Genomic DNA, 19,707 nt, shown 5'->3' with positions numbered 1-19,707 from the left:
AATTAGTTCTCTCCAAGTATCTATTTCAGTAGAAATTATCCGCTCATAGACGTCAAATCCCGGGTAATCGGATTTCGGGGTTCCTTTGATTTCGTCAGATATCCACAAAGGAGATTACGTCGGTTTCCCTTTTAACACATTGACTGCCGTGCATGTTTCCAATGAAATCTCCTTCAGGCCACGAGTGCCGCTGCACGAAGAGTACTCTGTTAAGTACTCCCACCGATATTTTAGTAATGCGAATCGTTGGTGGTCGCAAGAATAATCTCCCCCTCCGTTTGTTTCTATGGTATCATGTTTGTTCATTTGTTTCGATTGTTACATTCCTGAGGTCCTCACTTATCACCTTGTCATTCTACACGACCAGTTTGAATCTTTGCCGAGTAACGAGAGGTGTTGCGGTAATTTTGCCTAAACTAACGCATTAAGAGCGTAATGAAAGGGGGAATCTAGCTATTAAATAAATTAAGACTGTAAAATTTACATTTGAACAAAAAAAAAAAAAAACGACCAGAAAGAAAACCAAAAAGAGAACCAAAAAGCGGTCCAAAGGTAGAACCGAAAAGAAAACTGAAAGATCAATTCATCTTTTAAGCGAAATTATCTACTGAGAAAAGTTTACACTACAGTCCAGTTACTCTTTCAACAAAAATATAGTTCACTTATTTAATCAACCCTAGTGTGTTATTTAATCGACGAGATAGGAGAATCACTGTTGCGAATACGCAATAATTATGAAATTCAGTTAAAGTCCATATCATCTCATTCTATTTCAGAACGCTAATATGTTTACTATTATTATATGCACTATTTTGGAATATTTACATTAAATATCGTCTGTTTAAAATTCTTTTTTTACCATAACGAGGCTTATCACAAATGCAATAAAAATATATTTATTTTAAAAAAATCAAATTAAATTCTAATATGATCTATATACGTCCATTTATGCAATAGAAGATAATAGTTACTTTATCTCACGTCAGTCTGAAATTCATTTATTTCTTATCTAAACCATTTTTCTATTCAGTTGGTAGTTTATAACTGAACGAATAATTCGCATTTATCGATTAAAATTGGACACCCTATATATATATAAATTAATAAACTCACAATAATAATTTTAAATAATTTTTTGAAGATTGCACTGGTAAAGATTTTATAAATACCACGAGTAGAGAATGGGGAACAATAATTTGGAGAACCTACGATCAATATTTTAATTTTGAAAAATAATCTAGAGAGATTAAAATTGCTCAATAACAAAAAGAAAAAAAAGGAAAATAAAAAGAAATTTCTCGATTTTACTTAATGAACAGAGTTTTACCGATAGCTTTCTCCGCTTCCGCTTTAGTATTCTCTGCTCGAACTTCGACAAGGATCTTATCTGCTATTTCATTCTTCTTCTTCAATTCAATTTCTTGAGCTGCCAGAACCACTCTCAATTCACTTACCTACCAAAATAAAAATTTGTAATTATAAAAATTTACTGAAATTCCTCTTTTATTTTCTTCTTATGTATAAAATGTAATAAATTCGAATAACGAAATTTTTGATGTCGCAGGCGTTTTAAATTTTATTTCAAACGAATATTCGTTATCATAGTTGGATCTCGATTAACCAGATTAATTAAAGAATAGATAACCAAAATCGATAAATCGAGACACGAAAAAAATGATTAAAAACATATTTTCTGTATCAAAATAAATTCCATATTTTTTTTAATATTGATTTATTATTTTTTTAATGTTAATTTTGTTTTTATAAGTATTTAATCATTCCAGTTTTTCACTATCACTAAATTTGGGGAGAACAACAAATTTTGTAGAAGTAAATAGGATTGATCTTTATTAATAAATGACAAGTTCCAGGTTCCTGACAATTGAGACTATGGTTAACCAAAGATAGAAATAATTGAAACTACGAATAATAGAGATAATTGAACCGATAATCGAGGCCACGAATAATCGAAATTAGGTTAATCAAGATTCTACTGTATCAGATTGTATAAAATGATCCAATTCTTGATAAAATTTCTAATTTCTGTAATTTTATAATATTAATCACAATATCATGCATGAGAATTCAGTATTTTTTTATTATTGTAAAACCAACTGATAATGATCACAATTATAATTGTTAGTCGATCATTATCTATAATCAATAAATTATTTATAATAGATTATATATAATTACTAGATAATATCTATATATTATTAAATTAATCAAGTTATTGATTTTTTGATTTATTTTTGATATTTGTATTTCTCATCCTAAATTTTTTACACCAAGTAGACTAATCATTCTATTAACCACTTGAGCTAGAAAGACGTGCCACGCACATCGAGATGGTTTTGTTCCAAAATCGCCAGCGACGTGTACACCACGTCGATAGGCATTTATCGCAGAAATGAAAATGACGTGGACTACACGTCGGCTAACAACCAGATCGTTCATTTCTCGAGCTACAGTTCCAGAGTGCACGACGTCGCATAATGTCATCGATATCTTGGAAATATTTCAGAATCGATACAGTATCTCGCGGCGTCAATGTGACACCTTACGCGTGTTATACTGTAGCGCACGGCACCGCAACCGTGAGTTTATTGGTAGCGCAAGTGGTTAATATTAGAACTATAATGTATCATTTTACAACACAACATTACATTACATTCATATGAAAAGTGAACATTAATTTTGTAAAAAGTAGCTGTAAATATTCAATAACTGAAAAGACATTAAATCTAAAATCAGCCATTTTGAATAATTTGATAGTTTTAGTGTGATGAACCCCTCTTATTAGATTATGTTCAAATTTTAATTTCTACAAACGAATTAATAATATACTCTGCAATAATAAAATTCTTGATAAAATATCCATCATTCCACTAATTTCGAGTTTTAAATTAATGCACAAAATTACACGGAAAATAGCTGCTAAAATTTCAAGTCTCAGCCGATAAAAAATAATTAACAATTTCTTTATTATTTTTAAACGTGACTTTATTTTTACTCTTTAAGGTAAATACTAAAGATGTAAATACTCTTGGACAACGATGGCCATCTTGATTATCAAAATTTTATTGCTGCTGAGTTGTATATGAATATTATAGTAGGAACAGTATAGATCTTGCTGTAACATCAGTTCGTAAATCATATAGCATGCTGTAAAAATTTTGACAGCGATCGTATAACACGATCAAAAGAATTCGTGTAAAATGAAATAGCTTTGCATTTCCACAGTGATACAGTGTGTAACACGTAACAATTTCAATTCTCTTTCTGAATTTGTAGAAAACAGATAAATTTTTAAATTTTATTTCTTGATTTCTTATCTCAAGCACACGTAATATCTCGGATATTACTGATGTCACAAAGAAATGTGCAAGGGAAAAATTGTACAGTCGTATGATGCAAACATAACAGCAGGAAAGAATCTTTTTCAAGGTCATTTAAGTCAAAATTTCAAGGTCGTTGACGATTGTTCGAACTGAATTGTACATTTTTCGTTAATGTAATATTGCAACTGGTAACGAAACGAATTCATCCATGTATAGTATCGTGACCTTTAGATGACCTCGAATATTAAAATTTACGTTTTTATATGAAAATGAAGGAAAATAAAAATCAACGTATTTTAAGAGCAAATGCGTATTTACTACATTGTAATAAAAGATTATTTTATTACATTTTTATTAAAGTGAATCGATATAAATAGATTACCCGGTATACATGCACTGTGTTAGAAATATAGGAAGAAATAACAAGAAACGACATAGCGAGATCGTAATTTAAAAATCAAGTAGTTATACCAAATGATGCAATTGCAGTTACAGACGTACTAATAATACAAAACATATTCCATCATGTGCTACACAGGGGTTCACCGTATTTCATCCGTAGATGAACAAATGAACATGATGTATATATTGTTACATAGCGAGATGTGCACTGCGTGGAATCGGAGTAGAGAAAGGATACCGATTCCTCTACGAGAATTTATTTAATATTTAAGAATATTTTCACAAATTTCACGTTTACTTCCGGCCTTTTAAACTACTAAAATGATCAAATATGGAGTTTGTGTAATCGCGGAAATTTTAGATAAACTTTAGATAAACTTGTTAATTACTGGGGTTGAACATTGGATGATTGGTCAAACATTATATTGTACATCCAGTATATAGTTATTTTTAATATATTAACTATAATTATTAATTTATCGATATATTATTGTTCATATGATATTAATTTTGTTTTATAGTATTTCTTAATTTTTTCTTTTCTGACCGAATAATCAAATATTTTTGAAAAATCAGGCATTTTTTGTTTATTTGTTTATTTAAATTTCGACAATTTTGAATATCTGTTACCCAAACATTATTTAAACTAATCTTTTTAATACTTCGTGGACAATGGCACATAGGGAAAACGTATGATACACTATGTATTATTCAATTATTTTTTAATATAATTGTAATATTAATATAATTTATATTATTATTTATAATATTATATAATTTATATATAATAATTTAATTTTAATTTAATTTATTGCTATCACTATCAACCACTATTTAAAGACTTTGAATAATAAAATTATTACTTGGCCAGCGCAAGATTCCAACTTCTCCAAGCCATTCTTCAGTCTCTCTATCATCGCTTTCACGTCATAAGTTCTCTCCACGAGCAACTTCGAATACAAGGAAATTTGCTCCAAGAACGTTTTCGGTGTCGTATAATTATACCTCCTCTCGTTTTGTAAATAAAGCGAGGAAATGTCGTTGACGCTGGTGTGTACGTATGACATGAACAAAGAAGCTGACGGCTTGTACTCGTTCGGAAGGTCCTCTAATTCCTGCAATTAGTATCGTTGAAACGAATTTAATAACAGAGTAAAACTAAGCGAGGAAGATAAATCGAGCTTATTCCTAGGAATTAATCGAGTCAAACGACGTGGCATTGCCGGGCCCGTGCAATGCAGCATATTTACGTGTCGTTGGTGAATTAGCCGGAACCTGTTCGGTAATTATGAGAACTAGACTGCCAACCGATTTTGCTCAGATTACAATGAACGTAATTAAGGAAGTGGAACTAATTTACTAATTACCAGAATTTATGGCAAGCGTGCGTTCCTCGGTTAATTAAGCACGGCTAATAGAACGACATAAGTTTGCAGGAAACTTTTAATTTTGCAACACTGGGTTTAAATAGCGTGAAAAAAGGAAGTGATATTTATCAGTCTAGAAGTCACGAATAATACTCGTGCACGAATAAGCATTTCTCAAAAATAAAGAAGATTATTGGAGCACATTATTCAACTCAAAATTGTGATATGACTGGTCGAGTAGTGATTCTCAGGGAGCAAAAATAACGATCATTTTAACGATTTGATCGAGAAGTATTACTGATAAAATATTGATTTTTATTCATATGCGACAGAATCATAGTTAAATTTTAAAAAAACTTCTTAAAGAAATGCAGTGATTAAAAAATTCGAAATTTTATCCGTTTTGGTTACGAATAACCATTAGAAATGATTAGAATTTTCTTTGGTTACGAATGACTATTATAGATGACAGAAATTGTTTTTGATTATGGGTAACAATCATAGATATTGAAATTATTTTTAGTTACGAATAACCATTATCATGGCTAGAATTTTATTTTGTTTATTGGTAACAACTTTCATTATCATTATAGATAGTTACTATACTTGCAAGTAATAACAGGTATGAATCATGATTCATGAAAATCATGGTTCCTGAAAAAAGAGTAAAATAACAAATATCGCTTTTTGATATTTTTGTCATAACATACGTATATTTCTAACTACGATAATTAGTAATAATTATTCGTAATTATAAACAATTTCCATCATCTATAATGATTGCCTGTAACTAAACAAATTTCATTCATTTATTACGATTACTCGTAATTAAAATCATTTAAAGTATAATATAACTCTTTTTCGTTCTAGTTATAATAGTTATGATTTTTGGTGATTTTACGTGTAAACATAAGTCGAAGAAAAAGGAATAATATTTTTCCATTTGAAATTTCGTTTTCAAGAAAAACGAAGTGATTAATTAAGTGCTCCTGCACTAACTGCAAGTTTTGCCTTTTGTCATTACTGTCATTTGTAGTATTAATACTACAATTACTTAAAGGATCAAAATTTAAAGGGTTCATTCTAGATATTTTATTTTTGTGCTTTTCATACTGTTAATATTGATTTTTATTCAAACAGGATCGTGCTCACGTATACTTTTTTATTTTCATTTTACCAGTTTAATTAATATCAATTACATACACTATATTTAGATACACGTTACATATTCAATTTTAGTGTGAATCATATACAAATTGAAAATACACGGCCATGATCCTTGTTCAAAAAAGTATTGATCTTATCTTCATATAAGAAAAAATATTCAAATTAAATACAGAAAACAAGAAAATAATAAAAATCAATATAGTAGAAATAAGTAGAAGTATCGTAGAATAAGTCACACATCAATAGAATTATTTGACGAAAATAAAGGGAAACACAAAAGTATGAGGTAAGTCACGATAAATTATAATTTCCGAAAAAACGATTTTTGAAAATTGGAAAATTTGACTCTAATAGATTCAAAATAGTTGATAAAAGTTATTTTACAGTGACAAATATAATTAATGAGCTATAATGAGTTCCGCTTGACGTGATAAAGCACAAAAATTAACCGATAGGAAAAACTAGAAAATTATTGAGGTTATGTTTCATTGCACCATGTCTATTGTCTTTGTACATCATGTGTACGTGATCTTCTCATAAGCTATTGAAAATCTTAATTAATTAATACAAGGTGTTAATTATGCAAAGTTCGATAAAGAACCAAAAGCAAAAGTCTATTAATAGAGAGAGTATATGCATATATAATTAGACAAGAGTATATGAATATGAACATATAACGAGGTCACAAATTTCATAAATTTATTAATTCACGAGATAATTTATTATTCATAACATTTTTCTGTACACTTTCTTCAATTTGATGACTCATAAAAGTCACATAGGCATTATATGCAAAACTGGCAAGTACTATAGTGTTGCTTGATAACCTGTACCTTAGAATTAGCTAGATATAGTACAGTCTGTGACAAAAACTTTTAGCTGGTTCAATAATTTATACCCATTTCTTAAAATATTGTAATTTTTCACTTTACTTTTAAATCATTAATCCATCAATGTAGAGATTAATATAATAAGTGTTCGTTGAAAACTATATTTTGAGTTGTTTTTCTTCTCCTCCATAAATAATTTTGTTTAAAATATATCTACATATAAAATATAGTCTCCAATAAAAAGAAAAATATTGTATTATTTTCATTTATTTTTAATTATCTGTATGTACAATTAGGACAGTGACACATACAGTCAGACACGAAAGTATTCAAAACTGCATCTCAAACTTTTGACAAATGCAATGCGCGCTGATCTCGAAATTCAAAATTAATATACGTGAAATAAAATACAAGTGTTGAAAATATATTGGAAAAATTATGAAAAATTTAACGAATTTAGTATTTGTGAAACATTGAACGTGGATATATGATTTATAAACAAACTTAAACAATAAATTTATAGAAAAAAGAAAAAAAATAAGAAGAGAATATGAGTTCTTTTTGACAAATTTTGTATTGACTTCTCCTCTTCGCTTTTCTTCTTTCTAATGCTGAACTGTTCTAATGTCATCTGCAGATCGTACGACGTACATAACCTCAAAATTTAATACCGCCAATCCGTTTATTTTCACTGCTTTTCTAACATTTCTTTTTCTCTTTTCATTCTGCTCTTCATATTCTCACTTTCAATATTTCTATCTGTCCTATTCTCATTTTTCTCACACTTTCTCTTAAAAATTTTTCTAAAGATACAGTGTTAATCTCATATACAAGTTTGTACATACCTATAGCCGAAAGTTAAATATAAACATGGTCCAATTAAATATTAATACAAATTAATACTACAATAATTTTCACATTGGAATACTTTTGTGTCTTTAGTAAAATATGTATCCAATTTCAACAAATTCTATATTTGTTATCAGATTTTTCCATAATTTTCCCTGTACTTTCCAACATCTTATTCTACAACATCTTACCTTATCGTTAGTTCAGTGTTATTTTCAAAATCTATATCTAAAATGTATATTTCATTTGTCAGAAGTTTCGGATACAAATGTTCGAATACTTTTGTGAGTGACTGTATACGTGTTATATGATGAATGATAGACTGCCTTCCTTTAATTTCAAATATTACTTCCTTTGTTATTTACCTCTATTATTTTCGATAATGTCTCTTAAAATATTACATTCAATTGCAAATTTTGTTAACATTCGAAACATGATTAACACAAGGTAATTTATTCTTTTGTGCTGAGGTTATGGCAATTGACGATAGAATAAAATTTTATGAATGATATTCTACTATCAAGTTCAAACAGAGGAAATGAAATTTCATATGTAACAACCTATTGTTTAAAAATTGAAAAAGGTTTATAACAATGCATGCTGTGTTCGATGCTTTTAGGTTATAAACGGTTTTACTTATTTTTGTATAAGTATATTTATCGTTCTATCAAACGTTCTTAAGTCGTTCCACTACTGAAAAATTCGTTCTTTCACTATTTCAAAAAAGTTACGTATATTCTGTATATAGGATGAAATACCTAATTAGACACGTTTAAATAGCTTTTAAATTATGCATTGTTTGAAAAATTTCTGGGGACAAGAATTGGATAATTTCAATAGGACCATGGTATATGCGTATATATTTTCTTCGTAGAGACATGTCGGAGATGATGCAACAGTGTCGTAACAATCAAATTATTAAAAATTGAATTCAAACGGACAGAAGAGAAAGTACGAGGAAATGCTTCTAAAAATATAGACGACGGAACCGTGGGAACACTGTTACAGTTGCTACGGGGTTTGAAGACAATTTCGTGTTCAGATCTAAAATACTGCATTTTTTATAACAAAACCCCGAAGCATATGGAATTTGAAATAAAAGTGTATCAATAATTATCAATCCTTGATTCATAAGTAAACTAACAAATTTTTCTGTGAAGGTAGTATCTTCAATTCGATGGTATATAAAAAAAAATTGTTGATAACGAAGCAAGATGATTGATTAATCATTGAAGTTATTAATTTATTAAGATACAGTCATTTTCATAAAAGATACAACATATTATTTCGAGAAAAGAAGTTAACCTTTAAATTTTCAAAGCGCCACCTACGAAGCAAGCATACAGGTTATGTCACACTCGAATCGATGAATCTCTCTTATGTAAGAGAACTTATATGTATACTTTAGGAGTTGTTCAGCTGTGCAGGTTAGGTAATTGACTCTATATTTTGCAATTAGTGTGCACGAGCTGTAACTTTACCTTATAACTACCTTATTCCAAAATTACATATACATATATGTCATTTTAAAGTATAATTTTAAATTGAAAATATAAATTTAAAATATATTAGTAAATGATTAATTAAATGAGCAATTAAAATATCAATGAGAAAATAGTGATGAATTATGAAATATATAGAAAATATAAAGAAAATATATTATAATATTTCTAAATATGTAAAGGAATATTGGACTGTTAATTGATATTTTCTTAATAAAGAATATTTTCTATAAATAATGAGAAATATATTCTAAAGCAAATTAGTAATAACAATAATAATAATTTGATTAATATAAAATACAGGGTGCACCAAAATTGTGGTACTGATGACCGGATAATAATTCTGTATGGTATATGCAAAAGAATCGATATGCAAATAAGTCCAAAAAAAAGAATAACATTTTTCCATTTTTGAGAAAAATAAGTTTGAAAATCCATCAGGACCTCATTGTAAGATTCGACTTATTGGACTTTGGTTTGGATTGGCTTTGTATTTTTAAACTTGGACAACATGATGATTTATTTTCTGCAATTATTATTTTATTTCTACGATATCAGTTTCAACAATTACTTTCCTTTCTCCTGTATTTTAATTTGAGTGCTTTCATAAATAAAGATAATGATATTCTCGATTCCTGTATGTCGATTTATGTATGACTAATATTACAAATCATATTATTTGTTATTATATATTATATTACAAAACAGATAGTAAGTATGACAGTAGTAGTGACAGGGAACAGACAATAACATTTATCAACATAAATACGTTTATACATATAAGCCTACGTTTATAAATAAAAATACGAACAGTATCTGACAGATTTTAATAAATAAAATTAATCTTATTCTTTCTTCTTGCTGACTAATTTTGACACGTAAAATCACTATTTGGCTAGTTATGCCACTATTTTGAGGATACTCTGTGTACTACAACACACTCCCTTAAATTAAATATATTTTCACATTTTTATGTTAAACTCTTAGCTCTAGGTTCTAACTTTTTGACCCTTTCTTCTGGTTTAATTTTTAATTTCTATCCCTCAACTCTGACCTTTCATTCTCGACTGAGTAACATCAGCATCTTTTCAATCGTATATCTCCTATCATCTGCAGCCATACCAAAACGACTTTCAGCTGCGACCATTCAGAACCTTAGATGCTCATGCATCATTTCCCTCACGTGATTATTTCAAGCACTTGGTTCAGACACTCTCCTTTTATACGTGTCACTTTAGGTCACAGGTTAGCAACGCGAAGCTCAAAGCGAAGCATTCAAAGTATTTCTGAGTGTTTTTTGTGATATAAACTATTGAATCATCGAGCATTCCTCAAATTTTTAATTATGCATAGTAGAAATCAACAGTTAAGGTAAGGTAATAATGTTTTGCTGATGAAATTAAAATAACCAAATTAATTAAAATACAACTAATAAAATTCAGTTGAATATAATTAATGAAAACTTGTCACAAATCATTCGGTGTGTCCCTTTTATTCAGAAGCCAACTTTTGCTGTAAGTCTTTATTTTTTCATTCATTTTTTTAATCTAAATACTCTTCATACGCTTGGTATATGTAAATTTGATCACTTTGACAATATTGGAATATATAATGGTCAGGTATAAATATTTAATAAATTATAAATATTGAATAAATTAATTTATTAATATAATTATCTGTGTTTTGGCTATACAGAGTATTCCACGCTGCAAGTTTCACGTGTATGAGTATATTTATAGTATATTTAGATATACAGATTCAACGTTATAGTTCTAGTGTAAATACGTAAAAGTATTAAAATTAACTCTACTGTCCCAGTAATAGTAGTACAACCGGAAATTTGAAGCTTCGTTTTCGAGAAAATTGACTTTGAATATTCACCGAGCACACGTGCACTTAACAATGTTTTAAATGAATAAACCATCAATGCATCAGCATCGATGGTACATCCGAAAAGGGGGTGATTCTACATGCAGAAACGAATCGAAAATAAAGAATACAATTTTTTCATTTGAAGCTTCATTGTCAAAAAAAATCGACTTTGAATATCTACGGAGCACACTGGTATACTGATGGTCCATCCGCTTTAGCCAAAGTTAAGTACTATCCGTTGCAGATGAGAAGTCCGCTGAGCAAAACGTAGGAAGGAATCCCCACTAACTCTCAACAACCCATACATTCCAATAGCATCGCAGAAGTAGAGTAAACGCGTTTCCCTTATTAGCAGAAACGATCCCGTCCTATTAACCTGATCATATAGCACCGTGTGACACAGAAAGCGAACGAAACAATCGATACAAAGTGAGACAGACGTATAAAATAGATGCAAAAGCGTAGACTTATCCCTAAAACATTAACCTCAGATTCTTCCGATGAATGTTCATTTTCGAATTTTATTTAACTATACTTATATTTCGTACGCGTATTAAATATATGTTCAATATTTATGAAGTATAAGTGAAAATAATCATGTTTTGCTCGTCCTGTATTATTCTCATATTCGCAGGCTTGCAATGTATTATTCGAGTATAGAAATTTTACGGATATCTTACGCCTATGTTAACGTATGACGTTACCGAACCTGAAGGTAGTGATTTCGGTAGCGTCATAGAAAAGTGGGGACTACGAGCAAGCATGTTGGGCGGAGCGAGTAGAATACCCCCTTCCCCTGTGACGGAACATCGTACTTCTTCTTTGCAACGCATAGTACACGCGTACTCGGTGAATATTCAAAGTCGATTTTCTCGAAAACGAAGCTTCGAATGAAAAAATTTGATTCTTTATTTTCGATTTGTTTTTTCACGTAGAATCCCCCTCCCGGTTGTACTACCGCTGGGATACTGTGCATAATAAATTCATTTTCATTTGAAAGTAATAAATTATGTAATAAAGAGGAAGAAATAATAATTCAAATAATTTATATCGAATCATCTTACCTCTAGAAATCTGATGGAAACGGATTTCAAAGCATCCTGTGGCCAACCTTGAAACCAATTGATCGAAGTGTTGTTTACAATTGCTGGAAACTGTCTGGCTCTGTTTCGTAAAGTTGATCCAACGGGAGAGAAACAAAGAATGCATTTTAATCGATTTCGAACTCGATTGATGAAAAATTTCCAACAATTTTCGTTGGTATCCATCATGCCAGTTTGTTTTACCTATTATATTATAAAACATTTCGATACTATAATATATTACGTTACGTAATTTTCATTACAATGTACTAAATAATTTTTGAATCTTATTCGTTGTATTTTATTATCATTTTTATTATCCATGCAATGAAATTCCATTTATCTGAATCTGATGAAAATTATTTATGTAATAGATATTTACTAATTTCTTTTTCATTATCAATGATATTTTGTTCGAATAATAGAAGTTCATATTCTAATAAGTAGATCTGATTAACTGTTCAATTAAACAAAACTGTTCTATTGTATATATGTTACATTATACATGGAAAATATCACACGTGTCTTGAAGTATTAGTTCGAGATTATATTTGTGTTTACAGTTAACCATAGAAAAACACACGAATATTTGCATTGCCAATTTTTTATATTAATGATTATTTTTAAAAAATACAGAATATAGAATAAAATTATTATGAAATTAAATTAATTTTAATCAGATAATCAGATATCGAAACATATCTCTTATCAGAAGTATACAATAATTTTAATATCAATATTTTTAAAAGTAATGGCCAAAATAATTAATTCTACATTTTCAATTTTTTAAAATTTGAGTGACAAAATACTTGATTGATGTTTAACTTTTATATTGCAAATAAATTTCTATTTCTTGGTTGATAAAATTAACGGATGTGATACATGAAAGGCATAATTATATCCTTGAGTAGTATGCGAGGAAGAAAGATTGAGAACAACTGGAATATAGGTTAAAATAAATTAATTTAGCAATACTAGCGTAAAATGATTATTATTTCATTCGTATTAGCATTTAATTTCGTCCAAATAAATAGTAATATCGTAATCGGAACAGATTATAATTATTTTTTGAATTTATTTTCTAATTTATTATACTCATAGCTAATCCAAACATAACCTAAACTTTATCCATGTTTATCTCAAATTTTGAAAACATTTGCAATGTCGAAAATATTTTTACGTTTATCTCGATAATTAAGGTTCAGTATTACTCAGAATGTTGGTCTATACACTATAATCCAAGCTCATTGAAATACCCTTTTCTTTATAATTACTCGGTATGCTTTCACTTTTATATGACATAGTCAAGAGCTATTCGGAAGGAATTTAATTCTGCTTATAATACTTCCTTACTATAATAGAGTCATATATTATGTAACAAAATTAATTAATCTTTTTCATAAGTTTAATATATTCAGTTGTATGAAAGTTGACACAAAAAATATCTGTGTGTCACTTTACATATAATGAATAAATTAGGTTTATAATTTCGTCAAGAATTTCTTTGAGTTTAAAATATCAAATATTAATAAACAGCTGAATAATTTAATAATTATATATTATATATTTATAAAAAGATTATTTACAGAATATGTTATGGTACGATAGAACTGCCTTTGTTAAAACTGTTAAAGTTTAATAAAATTCGATAAAAATGTTGATATAGAGAAGTTCAGATAAATAAAACTATATGTAACCAGTGTTGTAAAAATATTGAAATTAGAAACGTAAATACAACAATTTTTGAAACAAGAAATATTTAATACTCTGACAAATAAGATTATTACTTCGTTTCCAATAATATTTAGAAATGTAATAAATGAAAAAAATAAATTGCAATAAATAAATTCCTTTGCTCATATCAGGTATTTTTTTTCAATAGGTACAACGAAATATTCTGTAGACAGCTGTTGTAATGAAAACAACCTGTCACCTTACATTTTATTTTAAATTATTGGTTTATGAAATTTTTAGCTGAGTCAATTTAAATGGGACACCCACTATACTTGCATAAGCATTTGCTATTTATTGACATAAAAAACAGTATATCTATATTTAATTTTAATTATAGAAAAGTTAAAATTAATCTAGTCATAAATATAAGGTGTTCATAAAATCGTGGTACAATCGACAAGAAAGTAATTTCATCTATGAAACTGTTTCGAAAATGTAAAATGTCTTTTTTCATACGAGGCTCCATTTTCAAAAAAATCGAGTTCGAAAATTCGAGAGAAATACGTCCAGTCCACGTTTCGTTAATTCGTCGAGCAAGAATTCGTCTGTGACACTAAAGATAACATTCTTAATATTTGAAAATTACTAAAATAAATTAGGTATTAAAAATTACGACTTACTATCCAGTAAAATTATATCGTATCCTGACTGTTATCGTTTACAAGTGCGAGCAATAGTGCGTACAAGTGGAGCAAACTATACCTAAGTGGACGCCCCACCTAACGACTTTTCAAACCCGATTTTCTCGAAAACGAAACCCCGTACGAAAAAACGTTATTCTACATTTTCGACTCAGTTTTATGCGAGAAATTATTTCCGTGCAAGTTTTATCAGGATTTCGTGAACACCTTGTATATTGATCTTTATGTAGACAAGAAATATTTAATATTTTATTTGCGAACAGTACCTCGTTTCTCACACCATTCACGATATTATCTACTTCGTCATCAGCGAATAATTCCGAAATTTCGCCGAAAGCAAGCATGTCATTTATAAGAACCAAGAATTTTTCATCAGCAATATGAGAATCAGTCATCACGAAAGTAATCCCGATTCCTTTCAGTCCAGTCTTCAGGTATAAAGCTGCTAAGTCTGTTCTTAAGTCATTCATTGAATAACCTGTTCGTAACTGTATCTGAAACACCTAAAAAAATCAAGATAACTTAATTTTCGAAGAATCATTTGCATATCAATTTGATCTGACTAAATAAAATTTAATCCGTGAAAGTTCGTGGCTAATTTTTATTCGGAATATTTAAAATCGCGATAAATTAATTTCACGTTTTTGACATATTTGAAATTCTTCGGACAAAATTTCACCACAGGGGCATAAAAAAGACCGTAAATTTTTTATAGCATATTACTTTCGTTTCAGCCGAAGAAATAATAAAAATATTGCGGACCTGTTATAGCAACTCGAAAGTAACCACGAATGAATTACACAAATTTTTGGCAAGATTCATAAATACCGGTTAATGTCATACCGATGCCATGGAATTCAATTTTCGTTTTGAACGTGATTTTGGAAAATATGATGAACTAAAAAAATTAAGTGACTGTATTGCCTATTTCACGTATCATTTTTTTAGTTGTTTTTTATCACACTAATGAATTGTTTTTAATGAATACAAGATATCTAATGGTATCTTATGAATATTGCGTTATTATATGCACAATAATAATATTTCTGCTTTGAATTTAGAAAGTATACCGTAGGTCAGAGGTTAATTAGAATAATACTTGAAATTTTTAAAATAAGTTTTACAAAAGTTGTCAGATGACTGTTTAGTCATCTATAGGTGGTTATCTATGTACATTAGATAAACTTCGAACCAGCTAACTTTACCTTTTTATTCCTTACTTATCCTTATTGCCCTATTACTTTTCTTAAGCCTGACCATACCTACATCATCTTCTCTTAACCTTCGATCTCTAGACATCCCCCACTTATTTCCTAATTCACATATAAATATTGCCAATCGTCCCAAAATCATCAATTTTTGTGGTAATAGTCCGTTTGAAGTGTCACTGTGAAAAATCTGGTACGTACTTGATTGCGTCGTTTCTCTCAAAATATGAATATAAGTTTGTAAAAAGAAAGACTTACTTGGAATACAACAAAATATAGCATAGGCATAAGGACCTTAAAGATTTCAAGACCTATCGGGAAAACTGTTGTAGTAAAATTAAATAGTAAATTAAACTCTGGATTAAATGATCCTAGGGATGTGGGGGCGATCCTTTCCTCTGCGTTTTGTCTTTTGTTTTGAGACGTTCTGTTACCTGTGTGGCCCTAAACTTTAGTTTTTAGTTAGTTTTAACCGTTCGTCCGTTCAATAAAGATCTATACAGTTCCACCATTTTCACTGATTACTGTTCCTTTGCGTTATAATTCCTTTAACAAAAACGTTCGTCGACGAGCAGTCCCTCGTTGGTCTGCAATATTTCCAATTATCGAAGGAGTGAGGGTAGTTTTACGGAAAATTGGGGAAAGCGTGGGACGATCCTCTGAAGAGAAGTGGTAGCGAGAGGTCGGAAAAAGTTATGAGAACTGTTTAGAGTTGTTTCGCGATGTCTTTTCTTTTTGTATATGAACCGTTTATTTTAAAAGTGCATTAAAAAAAAAAAACAGACATCATATAATTTATACTTAATTTAGCGTAACTTTTTATTTATAACTAGTTAGTATTTAATATCTTAAAAAATGCCAATGCTTTGTTCAATTTAAAATTGGCTGATAAAAGAAATTGCGTAGCCGTTGATGATGAAAGTGATGTAAGTTCAATTTCCATAGGATTATTATGACGTTATAAAACAATATAGACGATATAATAAATTTATTTTACACGAAATGAAACGAGAGAATTTCGTTTCGACAAAGAATCTACAAAACGTAATTAGAAAACAGATAAGAAGAAACACTAATGGAGAAAAGGTAAATTAGTTGGAAATGTGTTGAATGAGGTTTTGCGAAAGTGCACCGTATATTAGTTTATATAAAACATCAATGGAGAACATGGAATTTAAGACCTTAGATTTATCACCTAGGTATCGGGGAAGACCGGCAAGATTTGAAAAGATCATGCTGGCGCCTTTGTATCACGATGCCAAGCCTATTAGATACGAGGAATACAAGCATATGGAGCAGTTATTCCAATCCTACATTTATTTATACTCTTCATGTGGCAATGTTTTGAAATATTCATGATGCACAGGAGGTATACAAGGTAATAACTGCTTCATCTGCTTGTATTCTTCTCATCGCTCGATTTTCGCGACAAATATAGGCGTGCACTTTCAAAATGGGGCGACACAGCTAATTGGTTAAGGAGTTTTAACCCTTTCGCTACTACGTGACTATAGTCACGAGTCACTAGACGCTACCTACACACGACGGGTCACTATAGTCACCGGCCACAAAAATTGAGCAAAAAATTAAGACAAGTGCTACTTTTCTGCTTGACTCCCTTCGCAAAGAATTGTAAGCACTATTGCAATGGTTTCTCCTTTTTTTTTCTTCTCGAAAAGACTTAGCCCCGAATGCTAAGGATTGCACGATCGTAATATTTCCATCTTTGACACGCTTCGATCTATGGTAGGGACTCCGCGGCGACGCCAGTCGTAGTGAAAGAGTTAAGAAGAGTCGATGTACGAGTGTTAGCTGCGTGATCATAGTTCAGTTATTAATCTAGTCTTTTAGTTTGTACTTTACTCCTAAGTCTCTTTTAGCTCGTAATAGATGTAGGATTGGAATGAGTATGGCCTTGAAGAAGTATCGGGAGTGTTCGAACTTGAACTTAGAACAAAGAACAAAGACTGCGTGCAAGAGAATCGAATGGATCTGTATGACAGAGCCGAGTGCGATAGACGATTGGAAATTAGTTTATGAGTGCAGCATGTGTTTGAAGTACCTGGTCCACCAAGGTTGCGGGGAAAGAGGCATGATTGGGAAGGAAAGCCTGAGCGTGAAAAAAGGACAGAATGAATGGTTCAAATAAGGGTGCAAGGGCGCAGGCGAGTCAGTCCAAGTCAATCTAACAGTTTAATCTAAGACAGTCCATCAGTCAGTCGAAGAATGTCCAAAGTTTAAGAGTTTTCAGTCAAAGACAATGTGTCAAAGTCTAAAGTCAGTTTATAAGAGTCAGTTTAACACTTTAATTGCCACGTTGGTCATATATGACCGGCCACGGTTTTTCCTGTAACGCCACGGTGGTCATTGGTGACCGGAGAGCTTGAACTCCTTGAACTACATTGAACTACATTGAATGAAAATTGACAGTTAGTGCACTTTGAATATAATCGCTAATTAGAAGGTACTTTGAAATAGAAAGTGCCCCATTGAACAATTAAAAATTTTTATTGGAACATCAAAAACATATTAGAACACATCATGCATCTAGCAGTGCACTCCCGTGGTGTTCTGAGGGAAACATGTGACTTCGGCGTGGCAGTCAAAGAGTTAAGAAAGATCAGAAGAGAGTGCCCATAGCGAATCTCTCTTATTTCATAGCCAGCCGCCGTCATACTATTTATAAGCTTATTTTATTCTATTAAGAAACCAACAATACTATCTTAAGTCAGTCCACCCAAAATCTGACCCTACATAAATAATACTAATATCTTCTGTTAAGTTTAACAATACATCAATATAATTAACGTTCAAAATAAAAAGTACTACTCCTATTTTATTTCTTGTTATTATTTATAAAAAAAATTGAATTTATACGAAATATATTGTAAAAGATATTTAATTCTTCAAAATTTAAATTAAATGATTTTTACAAGTGACTAATTATGAAAGTGGCGTAAGTCCATTTGCAGCCCGTAAGTATGCATTATTTTATTAGTTCAATTCGTCTTAAAGAAATTTATATAATCAAATTACATATTAATAAATTAGTACAAACATTACCAGACCTGACATAATTAACCTATATTTTATAATTGACAAATATGCTAATCTTTAATTTTCTCGAAATAATAGAAAATGAACTTGCACCCCTTTCAAAATAAACGGTTCATATATTACTGCTTAACCATCCGCTTTCTTTGTATAACCTTACTTAAATAATATATGTTACTACAAAATTTACTTTAAAGTAAATTAAGTTACTACAAAAATACCTCCAAATCCGCGATAAAAGATGCAAGACTGGAAAGGGACTGCTTTCCGCTTCCTCCAACACCCACTAATAAAGCGTTTCCTCTTGGTGATTCCAGAATACGATTTATTTGACAAAGCTGGTACATGGCATCGTCGAATAGAACTAAATTCATCGCTGCGACCTGTTCGAACGTAAAGAGCACAATTCGATTAACATACGTAAGATGGGAACGAGTGCAGCGCTGAAAGAATGTTAAGAGTGTTTGGGACATAGGAAGGAAGTGACCGTGTGCAAGAGGATCGATTGTAAGGGATATTTATGACAGAGTCGAGTGCGAGAAACGAGTGAAAGTTTACGAATGCATCCTGAATGTTTGAAGTACCTGCCCCACCGAGGTCGCGTGGGAAATGTGTGATGGGAAATGTGTGATTGAAAGAAGGCGAAGAAGAAAGAGTG

General features: G+C 30.3%; 1 protein-coding gene across 1 annotated transcript in view; it reads right to left on the bottom strand.

Moving 5' to 3' along the window:
* The window catches only part of LOC108550230 (dynein beta chain, ciliary), a 194,535-nt gene that overhangs the window by 41,562 nt on the left and 133,266 nt on the right, over positions 1-19,707 (bottom strand). The window contains 5 exon segments of the mRNA XM_017903927.1: positions 1,328-1,454; positions 4,607-4,858; positions 12,395-12,616; positions 15,054-15,290; positions 19,271-19,432. Coding sequence (XP_017759416.1) covers positions 1,328-1,454; positions 4,607-4,858; positions 12,395-12,616; positions 15,054-15,290; positions 19,271-19,432 — 1,000 coding nt within the window.

The sequence above is a fragment of the Eufriesea mexicana genome, unplaced genomic scaffold (genome assembly GCF_001483705.2).
Source record: "Eufriesea mexicana isolate 0111107269 unplaced genomic scaffold, ASM148370v2 scaffold2566, whole genome shotgun sequence".
In the NCBI taxonomy this organism is placed as follows: Eukaryota; Metazoa; Arthropoda; class Insecta; order Hymenoptera; family Apidae; genus Eufriesea; species Eufriesea mexicana.
Note: the sequence above shows the minus strand (reverse complement) of the source record. Positions and strands in the feature narration are given on the sequence as shown.